Genomic DNA, 15,105 nt, shown 5'->3' on the forward strand with positions numbered 1-15,105 from the left:
AGCTAAACAACAATATTTTCAACAAAATTTTAGAACCTGTATAAAGTTTATAAAAAGAGAATTCTGAATTTAATTGTTTGTGTTTTAACAATCTTGAGAAATATTATGAAATAATTTCACAGTGATATAATTGTAGGACACTAGACTTTTAAATATAAATCATAATCAAAATTTAGTTTATTGAAATGCCACAGGTAATTAAATGTGCATAAGACAGAGTGGAACTAATAAGTTATTTTTCTCAAAGTGAAGTATTTCATTTGAAAAACAAAAATAGAATAGCTATCTTGATCTAAAGGGTGATATAAACCAATGTAATACACAGTTTGCAAAAGTCCTTCTTAAATCATCTTTATATAAGATACTCATTAACATTTAGAAATAGTTTGCAAAATCTGAGTAATTTTTTACCACTTTTTCTAAAATACTAAAATGACAGAGTAGTAAAAGAACTGCACTGCCTTTTAAGAATATTGAGAATTGAATCCCTAGTGCACAATGGGTTGTCTAGTATCAGTGTCTAAAATGAGCAGAAAGTGGTATAGCTCCTTGGTGAACCATGTGCATCCATCTCTGAAAGCACATGAGTTTAGGGAAGGTTGGTCAACTTGCTGATTTGTTTGTGGGTGCCATACTGATGAAGTTTAAAACTGAGCTTTCTTCATCTTTTACAAAGAATTGTCTATAACTATTGAATAATTGTACTTGTGATCATACCTACTTAAAAAACATAATGGAAGGGGTTTTAATAGTTCATAGACATGGAGTAAGCCTATAATACATGTTCCATTCATGACTGCCTCCTGATTTGTGGCATGGCCAGGAGAGGTTCTTTACCTGAGCAACTCAGGCTCCTACAACCCTGGTCAGAATGTAAGTGAGTCAATGAACAGCTTGCTCTTGCCTCACACTTGAAAGTAGTGAATGACATGCTAGACATGTGGATTTGGCTCTTCTTAAGAATGAAATTATTCACATTATGAAAAAGTAATAATGTGATGGCAACATAAGGTCTATCCCTACTTTAGTGTGTATCACCTAGGCACAAACTCTAAGTTCTTTGAGGGTAAAATGTAATTTGTTTAGTTTTTTTGTACTTTACGATTCTTGTGAAGCACATGACACAAGTGCTGCTCAAAACAAATAAATGAGGAAAAGACCAAATAGACAAGCTATTTGGTCTATCCCAGTAACTCTAAAACACTTTACTTGATATAATTTATGCTTTTAGAAGAAAAGTAAAATTAAAGGAAAAAATCTAAAAGAGCAAAATATTACATTGATGTATAACTTAGGAGATGCCACTATTGAGAGTGAGGTTTGTGGAGTAACAGGAAACTGCAAACAATGAAATCCAGCTGATAAACAGTAATGTGTATTAAAACTTGCCTATATATCTCTCTCACCAGCCTGTGGCCCACACATCACTTCTCATGTACTCTTTACTCCCGGGCATAGCAGCCCAGGGCAAACACACGACAGAAATGCAGTAAATGTTGAGTGAGTAGAGAGAGAGGCTTATTATTTTAACTTTCCATGATAAGTATGCACTTATTTTAAAATGCCATTTATAAACATGTACTTTTATAAGTCATGTAAGATTATGAGAGGGCTTATAAGAATGACTTTTCTGAAGTCCTTTGGGATCTTGTACCAAATTATCCTTAATTATAAATATTAAATGCCACAAGTATCTTTAGGCTATGACTCCCAGGTAATTATTTGACTAGCCAACTTATCTGGACTCTCTAAATGATTGTTAACACACTTCTGTGAGGACCTAGTGACATTATATGTACATAAATTTTTAAAAAATCTTATTTAACTGACAAACACATAACTAGCAAAAACCATCATGATGCTGCAGTTACTTTCCAAAACAATTATGACTGGGGTCTCTGTGGTACAGTGTGGGTAACACATTACTTGTGTGTTAATGAATTCAAGGGAATGCAATGCCACAATTAGTAATAGCTTTTTATTTGGAGTCCTCATTTTCCAGATAGGTCACATTAAACATAGCCATTAAACAATAGCATTGTGATAAATCCATACAATGTATGCTGCTTTTGTTGTTGTCCTTGTTCACCAATCACTTGGTGCAGCTAAGAACCTTATGGTGTGATGGAGCTGATGTATGGGAATAGCCAACCTGCAAAAACTGGGGCCGGGAAAGTCAGACGTTAATCAGATCTCGTTCAGTTATGTTTCAAAACAACACATCGTGATAGCCAAACTCTCATTGGAATTAATGCTCTGATAAATGCTGTCTGTTGTCAAAATAATGTAATTAGACAATAATGAGTGGCATATATTATGCCAGACCTCAGTTTACCTGTTGACCTCAGCAATTTTTTACTCCTTTAGGCAACACAGTTTAACCTGGTTCTAATAAAGCATACTGCTCTATTACTACATGGCATTATTTTTATGGTGTCATCTTTGCAATTGAGCAGTGCCTACATCTGTTAAAGGAAGTCATGTTTTACAAGATCTCAGCTAATTTAGGAAAACACAACAAGTCAATTTCCCAACCAGGAATTCAATTAATTTATTAGAGTGGTGAGCCAATCTTTGTATATTGCCTGCAATAAGGATAAGTATGTCAGGTTAAGAAATAATATGAAAGTATTGTTTGAAATTGCATGAAATGTCTCTTCAATGTTTACTTTGGTATAGGTATAACTAACACTGATTCTTACTGCTTTTCACTATGATGAAAGGATCTTTCATCATTAACATGTAATGAAAAGATAGTTTTGTTACTGATTTATTTTTAGTTCATCAGTAAACAATTTTTAGAACTTTGACTTTCTTTACAAAAATTTCTATAAATTCTTATTCTGTGCTTGACTTCAGTTATTTAAAGACCTAAAAGAAAAAGTATCAAATTATTCATTTTGAATGTGTGGCAGCTTTTTTGAGGGGTTTGTAAATGAAGGATGTGAATTAAGACTTTTTTTCACATTCTGAATTATGCTGAAACCCCTTAAAACATCTCTTTTGATCATGTATCACCCCTTAGAGCAAGTTGCTTCCAAAAAGGGTGATTTTGGTGTCTCATAAACTTCCACAGAAGCCAAGCAGCAGAGGTCTGTGATAAAGGCAGTTGCCAGCCAAATGAATAAAAGCGAGATTCCCTCAACTCAACTATAAAAGCTTAGAGTCCTGACTGCTGAATTACCACCAACTTGTAAATAAATAATCACTACTAAATACAGATAATGTGTTAAACAGCTAACACTAGTAAATCACTGGTGACAGAGAGCCTAAAGGTAAATCCCTCACACACTGGCACAACCAATTCTTAAAATCTTATAGTGTTTTAAAGTCTTCAGACACATATACTAAATTGAACAACTGGTTACTGAAAGTTAAGAATGTTTTAAAAATAAACCCTACTCTCTTGGTTGATTTCACTTATACACTGCCTTAGGTTGCACTAAGTGGCTATATGTCCAGTAAGAGAGAGGCAACACTTGGTAAAACTAAACAGAAATTGGTTTCCCATCAAATTTCTGCTACCAAGCTAAATCAACCTATAGTCTCCTGGCAAAAAAATAACATCATATAACAGGGACAACACATTTCAGATACATAAATTGTCCAAAATATAGACAGTCAATTATGTTTCACTGTACAAGATCCCTTCTTTTCTAATTTAAACATTTAAGAATAATAATAAAAAGAAAAAAACAAGAGTAGAGCTTTGGAAAGGCTGTTACTAGGAACCAAATACAGTTCTTGAGAGAATAAGGCTGATGGGAGTTGTCCACTCTTCCTTTCAAAGCAGTTTTTCAAACGAGGTACAATCTAAAGTCTTGACAGCATTTGACAGAAATATTTTCAGTTGGATTTGTTGAGGTTTAAAATTACAAAACTTAATTCAGTTCAATGTTTGTATTTGCTCTTGTTTTTGTTTTTAATATAAGGATTTTATGACATTTATGCTGTTTCTACACTGGCTGGGTGGCCAGAAAAGAAGGCACAGAATTCTCCACCAGTTTGCAAATAAAGCATTTTTTGCTCCAGTGCACAAACAGCCTTTATTTAACTCAGCACCACATTTTCTAAGGTATGGGCTGGAAGCTGTTTATCACGAAGCTGTAAAATGCCAAAAATTTTTAACACTGAAGGAATATGTCAATCAAGGCATTTTCCCATCTGCTACTACTTCTGCAAGTGCTAATTTTATTTTTTCCAATTCCTGAAATTTGAGGTTTCCTAGCCTCATATGGAAGTAAGTTTGAAAGTTGCTATAAGACACAAGAAAACGTGCAACAAAATGAAGGAATAGAAGGTGTATTGTTCTCAAAGGTCACCAATAAAAAGAAGATGTAGCTTGGACTACTGTAAGGTCTTTTTGGGATTTTCAGTAGAAGCATTTGATGACTGCTAGAAATCCACCACAAATAGCAATAAGAAGAGCATTGAGAAAAATGAAAAACATCCTGTTAAGACCTAGACTTCTTGAAAAACACTACACAATGCAAGTAACTAGGGCTGGTACCACACATGCATTAAAGCATTTTTCATGGTTTTGAAATAAATGGGAACACTCATCTTAAACCACATAAGATACTTTTGAGAACCAATCAACAGCATGATATCTACATAGGCAGAAACTTTATGTTATTGAGAAAACATGAGAAGTTTCAGGTACTGGTACAAATGTAATTCTTGCGATTTAGCATGACTTTAATAAAAGCTTCTACAAGGACTTGCACATAACCATGACTGACGGATGTATTTTTTGACCTTTCAGATAGCTCCATCGGCTCACTCAAACACATTTTGAACAGATTATGTACTGTAGTACTTGGTAGACTATACATTAAACAAGAGACTTTGCTCTGAGGCACTGCTTCCCACACTCCATGTGGAAAAGGAAGCAGGAAAAAACAAAACTCATAGAGTTCGACAGCTACCGAGGCAACACTTGCCATTTACAATATAAGCCCAAATATTTTTGCAACACAACTATATATTAATTTAATAAAATACACAATATAGCTCTTAAACACTCAACAATTTGGCTCATATGCACTGAATCTGCAATAAATCAATAAAAATATGTCATTTGATGTAAACACATTGAATCTTCTTACATTTGCACATTTAAATGGTCATGTGATTTGTGTATGTCTAAGACATTTTCACTTTCCTGAGCTATTTTAGTGTCCACAAATGAGTAAAACATATTAATCATATTAATTTTCTCTGAATATTATTACTGAATGGTAACTATTTTTCAGAACTTTTCTAGGTCAAATTAAAAATATATCCACCATTATGTGTATGTTTGTCGGACACTAAAATGCTAAAGAGGCATTTTTAAATCTTTCAATTTTCTTCTTCTTTAATGAAGTGAATTAGTCTATGTGTGTGCAGGACAAAATGGACTATATTTTTTTTACACTTAACTTTTTTACGACATGAAGTGTCTTACAAATGACCAAGTATTTTTTTTTTAATTTTCAACCAATGTTATGGAATGCTCTTTGTGTTTATATGTGTGGCAGGTAACTTTATACAGAAATGTTTACCACAAATATGTGTTAATGTTTGGTGTAGCTTGGACTACTGCAAGGTCTTTTCGGGATTTTCAGTAGAAACCTGTGATAACTGCTAGAAATCCACCACAGATCACAAATTATGACCCTGCTTTGATTGGGGTTTATAGGTAAACAGTTAAGTCAGCATAAATCACAGAGGATAGTCTCAGAGTGATCAGAAATACTTCAGTTCTCACACTGCATACCTTCCTAACAGATTGTCAAAAGGTAAATTGCTTCCTCATCCTCCTTTTTCTTCTCTCCTTTTTTTCTTCCGTTTCTTTTTCCTCTTTGAGAATTATTAATTCTGTCCTAATGTAAGTTTGGTCAAAACAAAACCATTGTTATCTCTGAAAAAGAAATAGCAGTGAAAAGAACATACTTGTGGGCACTTCAGATGTTCACTCAAAGCCTTAAAGCAGCATTGGTCTCTCTTCATCCCTATAAACCAGGTTGTCACCAGAAGGGACCATTTTTAAATCAAAGAAGAGACAAGAAAATGCCAATGCTCCCCACCCTCACTTTCTCACAGCCACAGGGTCATTTCCCCGGCAGTCCTGCAAAAGCTTGTCAATTTCTCTCACGACTTCCTCTGCATCCACCGACTCTCTGGCCAGATCCCTGTTGGGGTGGTCAAGCTGCTCAAGAACTGCACCCATCTCGCTGGAATCCCGGCTGGTTCTGGAATGCACATCTGCGAAGACCCTTGCCATCTGATCCGAAGCCATGAAGGGGGGGTCTCTTGGTTGCTTACTGGGCGACACGTACTGACTGTCAGTGGGCAAGTACTGGCTGCTTGCTTCGGCCAGGGCTCCTGGTTTTGCTTCACAACCATCCAGGGAGCCTTTTGTTGAGGTGCAAGGCTCCATGCACGCCTTGGTTGGACTGCTTGATGCTGAGGGGACCTCTTGGAGGAGAGGGCTCAGGGCACGTTTGGCTTTTAAATAAGGTTTAACATTGGCAATGAGAATAGTGTGCTCTCGCTTGTCTTTCCCAAATGTACAAAAAGTCTTTTTCCCAGTGGGATTCACAGTTTCGTAAGTCTCAGTCTCAACATTAGCTTCAACTGTGGGTACAAAGAGATTTGTGCGGTAATCTGCATTTTCAGCCTGATTGGCTGCAGGGAACTGTGGCATCCAACACCTGTCAGAATGACCAAGCACTCGGCATTCCTCTGTGCAATTAACACACTCTTCTGGTTCTGCAGAACAAAAGAGAAAACAGCAAATCCAATCATTAGGGTTGCTTTTACATTTTTACCAAGGCTGTGCTCAGCTCTCAGTGGACTTGCTTGACCTCTGGTCTCTTAATTAAAAAAGGAAAAGAAAACAATAATTAAAACATTTCAGGATGGTTGCATAAACCTGCTGGTTGAGACAATGGTTTTATTTAAGTTTATTCTCTAGATATTAACGAATTCCCATAGCCTGAGAAGAAGTTAAAAGTGGCCATTGGAGAATCATTCTCAGTAGAATAGAAGATCACTGTAAACTAATTTCCTGGGGATATTCAGTTAGTCTTTGTTCTGTACAACTCTTCCTGGAAATAGTGCACTTCAAAAAGGATTAGCAGGATTAATTTTTCAAGTCAAATAAGAGGACAAAAACTGGATTGCAAACTTCTGTAACAAGTCCTAAGCTCCCCTTTAAAAATATTTTATGCTCGTAATTGTTATTTTGGTGACAGTCATAAAATAAAAGATTTCCTTTAAAAGTCTACTTTTCCTACTGAAAGCAGCAAATAGAATTTGCTATCAGAATGTGTTATGAAAAAGCTTGTCAAAAAGTGCACATTCCTATTTTATTAGATATGGGTATGTATCATGTCATCAGTTCTCTTTAGCATTTTGTTTGTGGTATAAGTAGGTGGAAATGGATTTAGTCAACATATATAGTTCCAAATGAATGACAAATCATGATCTCTATTTTAAATGATAATGCTTTTTTGTGAGAATATTTGCTTCTCTTTTCTGCAATAGGCATTTAGTGATTCTAAATAAAGTATTCTTTAATGATCCCTATTTTGAAGATGCTGAACAAGAAAATATGAAAGAAAACTCCTTCATTGTGACAACAGCTGCATACTCCCATGACCCCAATATTTTAAAATATGACTTTGAACTACATCTTCCTAGTTGTCCTTTACATTTACAAATAGTTGTTCCTTTCAACGTTTAATGATCCTTTTTAAGTCAGGGGCTTTTTTCTCCAGGAGAGGATATTTACAATTTACCTGTATGTGATGGGAATAGAATTCCCTACACATTTAGGAACCCTTGGGATTGACATTTAATTGATGCGAGAAGACCCCTGCAAATTTACAGTGTCATGTGCAAGGAAAAAAAGTTCATGTGAGAGATATTTAAAACATGAAGCAGCAAATTTAGTAGCTTTGATAAATTTATATAGTTACTTTATAAAGTCATAAATAAAATGTGTTCATATTTAAAACATATCAATAATTCCCTCTCCAACAAAGAAAAAATAAACCTGATTTATCTCAGGAGGTTTTAGGATAAAATAATTTCCTATGAGACTAATATTTTTTAGAAAGTTATCAAAATGGTGCTTGACAACAAAAATATTATGGTATTTCATTTGCATCTATCACTGACACTTGTGAAATATTTAGAAAGTATTTAGATAACTTGCCTATACTTCAGTTTTTTTCATGCTTTTAAAAGTATACTTACCTGTGGGTAAATAAACTATATTAAAGTTTATTATGTAATATAGGCAAGAATGCTGAAATGTGTCCAACAGAACTTTCACCCACAAACTCAAATGTTATCTGACTTGAAAATTGTTAAACAAATGGACACAAACAAAAGCAGAAGAATCAAGGCACATGAATTTTTCTAGGAAGCATTCCTGTATAGACTTAAAGTGAGTTTTTAAAAATCCATAAAAGTTTAATATCTGGTATCTATTTTCTTTACCTATTCTGAATAGGAATCATAAAAATTACCTCTATATCCATGTCAGTAGGTGTTAGAAAAAATATGTATCATTTCGTTCATCCAATTTTGCCCTTCAAAAATATAGTAGAACACTTTACCATCTATTTCACTTGGTGATACTTTTGAATCTTTTAGAGCTGATTTTTTTAAATCGTTTACAAATCATATGCTGTCTTTGAAACACACTGACATAGTTTTATATTCCAATCCTGACTGGCCTTCAATTTCAGCCATTTGGATAGCTTAGCACTGAATACATTCAATATGAATTTAAGAAGAAAGTAAAAGTGATAGAATAATGCAGATACATGAAAGTGCAAATCGACCTTGAATTTGAAACTATCAATATGAAATGATTGTTTGCACTTTACTGCTGAAAATCTGCAGCTTTTTACTTGACTCCTTTATGTTACATCCTAGGGAGCAAATTCTCAGTATTGATTATGATACATTATAAGCTGTTCACCTTGCGATTAGACTGTAATTTTGATGGCAGAAGTTCACAGACAGTGAAGAAAATCGAATGGACACTTAGGTACATGCAGCTGAAACTATGAACATAAACTGAACAATAACTGTCAAGCGTCAAATGAGAATTTATGAGAGTGAAATTATTTCTGAAGTAGCATACATAAATAAATAGTAGGTAGGTATGTAAAGGAAACAAAGGTAGTTATTTAATGAATGACAAGATAGACAAAAAATGGAAGAAAAATAGGGAAATAGGAAAGGTAAGTGAAGGGAAGGAGGAGAGAATAAGGGGGAGGGGTTTTATAAAGGGTCTTGTATTAGGAGGATTTCTGTCATGTGTACTTTTTATTATATATTTTCAAATCCCCTCAATAACCTATGTGTGTATAATAAAAAAAATAGAGTGGAATGTTTTCTCAAGCCCTGGAGCTATAAAGCTAGATAAACTTCTTCTGCACCTTAGAGAAAATGGATCCCAGAATAGATATGTTGAATTAAAAGCTATATATTTTTTTCAAAAAGCAAATTATGGAGACTACCAAATTATGGAGATTCTGATAAATTAATGTATCAGAAAACAAATTCAGAGACCCTGGACAGAAAAGTCAAAGTAAAAAATAGTTGATCCAAGATTTATTTTTGTCTTCTGGACCAATCTGGGATTATAAGAAAATTATGTACCTTCATTTTCATCCTTTCCTTAATATAACATGATTACACTTCAACAAAGTGCACCCTCTGCCAGAAAGATGGCATAATCTAAATGGTATACAGATGAGAAAAACTGAGAGATAAGCATGTTTAGATTGCAAAGAGAATACAATTCTGAAGTCCAACAGCTGGAAATGTAGACAGTTTTGCCTACAGAGAACATTTACAGTGTTCAAATTTTAAAATGTATGATTCTGTGAAGGATCCTGCAACACTCAGATGAATTTAATGCTTGTTTGGTGTTAAAATTAGTTTCTATACACCTATAGACCCATCTGACTATTACATCAGTTCCACAGGGAGGGACCTAAAAACAGTCATCCTAATTGGTTCAATGTTGCACCTTAATTTATGATATTTTTCAAATGATATAAAGTCACTCAAATGACTACAGTACTGCAGCTCAGTTGTACCATACACCACACACACACACACAAACACAGATCTTTATTTGTGTGGGTGTGTGATAAAATTGAGCTTTATCCAGGGTACAATCCAGACAAAATTTAAAAACTCAAATGCATAGCCAGTGCATTCCTGAAAATTAGCTATCAGTAATTGCCTTAAGCGAAGCACAGGTGAATCAATAAAAAACAAAGGAAAATTCTATATTCATAATATGAAGGAAAACATAAATATATATAAAATATATAAAGCTATATATATATAACTTTTTTGTTTAAAATCTCTGATTGGATCAGTAACTATCTCTGATTTTATACAATGTAAATTAATTTAGACATAAAGATGTCTGAAATCTACATATTCCCATTAGCTAACATATCTTAAAGATTTCTCTATTTTTTAAACATAGACGAAACAGTTTAATACCTTAATCTTAGAGATAGTAGGTAAGCAATTATTCTGTGCCACAAGAATATCTTCACAAGAACTGTCATTGTGTATGTAAAAAAATATTTAAGCAACATATCAAATTATCCTCTCTTAAATTATTAGATTTTAGCAATCATCCATTAACTTTACCATAGTTAATGTTTACAGTGTGATTTTGATATGGTAATGTTGCTTTATCATTAGGAATGCATAGCCATTTCAACAATGCTAATATGTACTGTGGAGAGCAGTATGTGAAGTATGTACAGCAATGACCCAGAGAAATAATACAGCCCCTCAGCATGCACAATACAGTGTGGCAGGCAACAGGTGATTATCTGAAGGGTAACAGCACCCTTCTGAGCATGCACAGTAGAGTGACACACACCATGTGTGCCTAATGAAGTTGTGCAAAATAACATGTGCCTATCAGAACCACCATAAATAGGTACCTATCAAAGCTGCTGCATATAACATGTGCCTAGCAAGACTGAAGAAAACAACATGTGCTTATCTAAATTAAGAACAATATATTTACGAGAAATTGAACAAAATCAACATGACTTTGCAACAAAAGAAACATAAAAGCAGAAGACTTCAGACCATGGGCACTGGGGCCAGATAGTGAGTCACCCTGAGATATCCTGGTGTTCTGCCTGGGGAGCACTTCCATCCCTTTGACTCTGCCTTGCAAGACACTGCCATCCAGCCCTGTCACTTCCCAGACCTGGCCTGGATCTGGACTCTTAGGGCTCAGGTTCCTTATGCCCCAATTATCTTGTGTGATATTATTACCGATTGTTTCTGAGTGATTAGTATGGTTATTAGGTTAGTATTATTAGGTTAGCATGGATTTGGAGTGAGTCTGCATTAATAAAACCTGAAAGAATCTGCATTAACAAAACCTGAGAGGATATCAGTCACCTGTGTTGGCTCCCTGTTATTCTTGGTGCCAGCATCACCTGTAGGCCTGAGGGTCTTACAGGCAGACAACCAATGACTTCAGTTCTTAAAGTCCTAGTCAAAAGACCTGAGCAGGGATTATACCCTAAGAATACTGAAACACTAATTCAAAAGAACCTATGTACCCCACTGTTCATAGCAGCACAATTTACAATACCTAAGTGCTGGAAGCAACCTAAATGCCCACCAGTAAATGAGTGGATAAAAAAACTATGGTACATTAACACAATGGAATTCTATGCAACAGAAAGAAAGAAGGAGCTCCTACCCTTCACGACAGCATGGATGAAGCTGGAGGGCATTACGCTAAGTGAAATAAGCCAGGCAGTGAAAGACAAATACCATACGATCTCACCTATAAGTGGAACCTAATCAACAAAATAAACAAGCAAAGTATAACCACAGACATTGAAATAAAAAACAAACTGACAGTAACCAGGGGAGGGAGAGACGGATAGTGGGGGAAAATAAAGGACAGTCCATCAAGGAACATATATAAAGGACACATGGACAAAGCCAAAGGGGTTAGGTTCAAGGGTGGGAGGCAGAGATGGATGGGGTGGGGGGCTGTGGTGGAGTGAAAATGGAGACAACTGTACTTGAACAACAATAAAAAAGAAGATGAAAAAAAACAAAAGAAGACCTGAGCAGTAATCAAAGCCTGGCTTATAGGAAAGATTATATCATGAAATACACTTGTGACAGGTGCCAAAAATCGCTATCTACAAGATTAAAATAGCCAAAACACAATTTAAACCAACAGGGATTACCAAAGATTCAGGGAGTCTATACTAAATATAGTTATTTGGAGGAAAAGTCAGGGGGACAATCCTTGCGTATTATGACTCCATGGTGTTCACTGCAAAGGAAATATGTTGAGAAACCAGTCTGTAAAATTTCTTAAGAGGAAATCTACCTCTTTTTCTAATGTCTCATTCTCTGGCCAGAATTCATCACAAATCAGAAGTTAAACTTACTTTTCTGGTCTAGGACATATTAAACTGCTCCACCTAAAGACAGATACTTGGAAATTAATTTGTTATCACTTAGGGAAATATTAGAAAACATCAAAGGATTTCCTCCCCTCAGTTTCAAACTTGCTTGCTGCCTCAGAAGCTTGCATTTTGTACATGAAAACATGCATAGTTTATATCCTTAGATTTTTAGGTATGAATTCGATTTAATTTTTTTATAATTAGGAAATAACTGTGGCTTAGACATGTGAAGAGCAAAATCCTTAAGTCAGGGCATCAGTGAACAAGTTCTAAAGTTTTGTAGTCATGAGAGAAGGACATTTGAGAATTTTCTCTTCTTACGTCTTAACAAAATGAGTTTTATGTCTGCTTTGTAAATAGCTTTAAACAGGAATGGTGCTCTTCTATTAGAGTCGTGGTTGCTACTGTTTCTAACAGCATTTTAAAATTAGAGTTGTTTCTAAGTAGGCAACTCTATAAAAGGTAGTTCATTTTTTATTTGTTCTCATTTTTCTTTTTTATTTCTAATTTACCTTTTTTTACTAACATAAGCTTTTGTAACACCTAATTAGCTGTCTAGAAAAGCAGGGAGCAGAAAAACATCCCTATTTATGGCCGGCACAAGCGTTCTGGAGATTAACTCTACACTAGTATGTAAACTAGGTACCCATCACTGATTGTCTACCTGCAAACAATGATGAGTGAAGACTTTAGACCAGCAGTTCATTTATACCACTTTTCTACTAAAAGGTTTTAATGATGTGACGAGAGTTTGCTTTCACTACCCTTTTCTTCTTTGGCACCCACATACCAACACAACTTCATACATGTACACGCACTTCTCTATAAGCACAACAAAGTATGATTTATCCAAATATATTCTAACATATCTGATAAAATATCAATACTAAAATAGAAATCTTATCAGGACACAATCTAGCAAAACTCTAATAAATTTTTTCTTTCAATAAGTTGACAGAATTTGCCACATACTATGAACTGACACTTTTCTAACTTAAATGGTATTTTTTGTAATGTTGACTATTATTCATGTACTGCTGTTTACCATCCTTTAAACTCTGAAATTTGTTGTAATAGGGTGAGTCTTTTCATACAAATTATACTTTAACAATTATGTTCATTCAAATAATTTCCATTTATGATTTCCATATCCCATTTACTAGCATATTAGTTAAAAATAAACCTGATTTCACCCCATCTAAGAGGGGTAAAAATTTCATTTTTAATATTACTTCTAGAGACAGTACTGAAAAGTTGTCTCAAAACTTTTTTCTATGTCATTATAAAAAGGAGTATTCTAATATTACAATTTTATCACACATTTTTTTCTGCTAGTGTTCACATGACTGTCAACCTTAATTTTAGCACAATTTTTAATATTCTTGGTGTATCCCTTATGCAGGGAAGAAAAGGGAGGGTAAGGAAAAAAGTCGCATTTGAGAACCAATCACTTTTTTTAGCTAAGTGGCATTCCATCTATTACATTATATTTTCTGTGTTTCTTACTCATCCACAGGGTCTATGTGCTTTATTATTAATCATGAAACTGGTACACAAATACACAATTGGAGAATAAGTTTTTGATTCTTTTATTTCTTAATGTGAGGGGGATCATGTATTTTGTTCCTCATTTTATGAGGGTGCCACATTCACATATTGGCACTGATATACTGATGAAATGATAGATGTTAAGAGTGTAGAACTTAAGCCCTGGCTGGTGTAGCTCAGTGGATTGAGCGTGGGCTGGGAACCAAAGTGTCCCAGGTTCGATTCCCAGCCAGGGTACATGCCTGGGTTGCAGGCCACAACCCCCAGCAACCGCACATTGATGTTTCTCTCTCTCTCATCTCCCTCCCTTCCCTCTCTAAAAATAAATAAATAAAATCTTAAAAAAAAAGAGTGTAGAACTTAAATTATTTCCTAATAATTGGCCACAAGGAATCAGAATTTAGAAACATACTAAACATAATAAATATATGAGGAAGAAACAAATTTCCAGGTGGATGCACTGCAAATGCGGCTTCCAGATTCTACCTCAGTCTTGAAATGCCATTCTATCTGCTTTTAATAGGTGGAGTGCACATTCTGAAGAGGAAGTTATTATAATGCTATCAATAGTCAAACCATGCAACTTTGAAGTGCTAATCCTCTAGTGTGCACCTGGATTGCACAATGCATCTAAATGTATTGCCATGCTGCATTCAGACACCAGAGACCACTGGCCTGTATCATATTCAACTGAATACAATTGCAGCTGGGTATTTGGGGGTTTGACAAGTTTTCACTTACTAGTCAGCGCAGATGTACATGTTCAGGGATAATTTTCAGTATTTAGAACTCTTTGGGCATAACAACCTGCCTGTCTGAGTGAACTTTTTGGCATATATAGGTATTGACACCGTATATAGGTAATGCCCTGAGATAAAGAAAACTTAAATGAAAACATATGTTAAGGAGTGAAAGCAAAATGATAAAAGAAAATGTGATGTGACAGCCCCAGAAATATTTTAAAAATGAGAATCTAAACCATAGATAAGGAATCTATGGCACAAATATAATTATGTCTTATGGCACACTGCTCTGAGATTAACATTAAGAATTTAATAGTGCACTGTAG

General features: G+C 34.8%; 1 protein-coding gene across 6 annotated transcripts in view; it reads right to left on the reverse strand.

The window, feature by feature from the left end:
- Window positions 1–1,651: 1,651 nt before the first annotated feature.
- Window positions 1,652–15,105, reverse strand: part of PCDH17 (protocadherin 17) — a 95,825-nt gene continuing 82,371 nt past the window's right edge. For 5 of the 6 annotated variants that reach the window (XM_036011305.1, XM_036011304.1, XM_036011302.1 and 2 more), the window contains one exon: window positions 1,652–6,756. In XM_036011305.1, coding sequence (XP_035867198.1) covers window positions 6,074–6,756 — 683 coding nt within the window. In that variant the 3' untranslated portion in view covers window positions 1,652–6,073. The remainder of the gene's footprint in view (window positions 6,757–15,105) is intronic. The other variant, XR_004899868.1, reaches the window with a different exon arrangement.

Source organism: Phyllostomus discolor, chromosome 11 (assembly GCF_004126475.2).
Source record: "Phyllostomus discolor isolate MPI-MPIP mPhyDis1 chromosome 11, mPhyDis1.pri.v3, whole genome shotgun sequence".
Lineage (NCBI taxonomy): Eukaryota > Metazoa > Chordata > Mammalia > Chiroptera > Phyllostomidae > Phyllostomus > Phyllostomus discolor.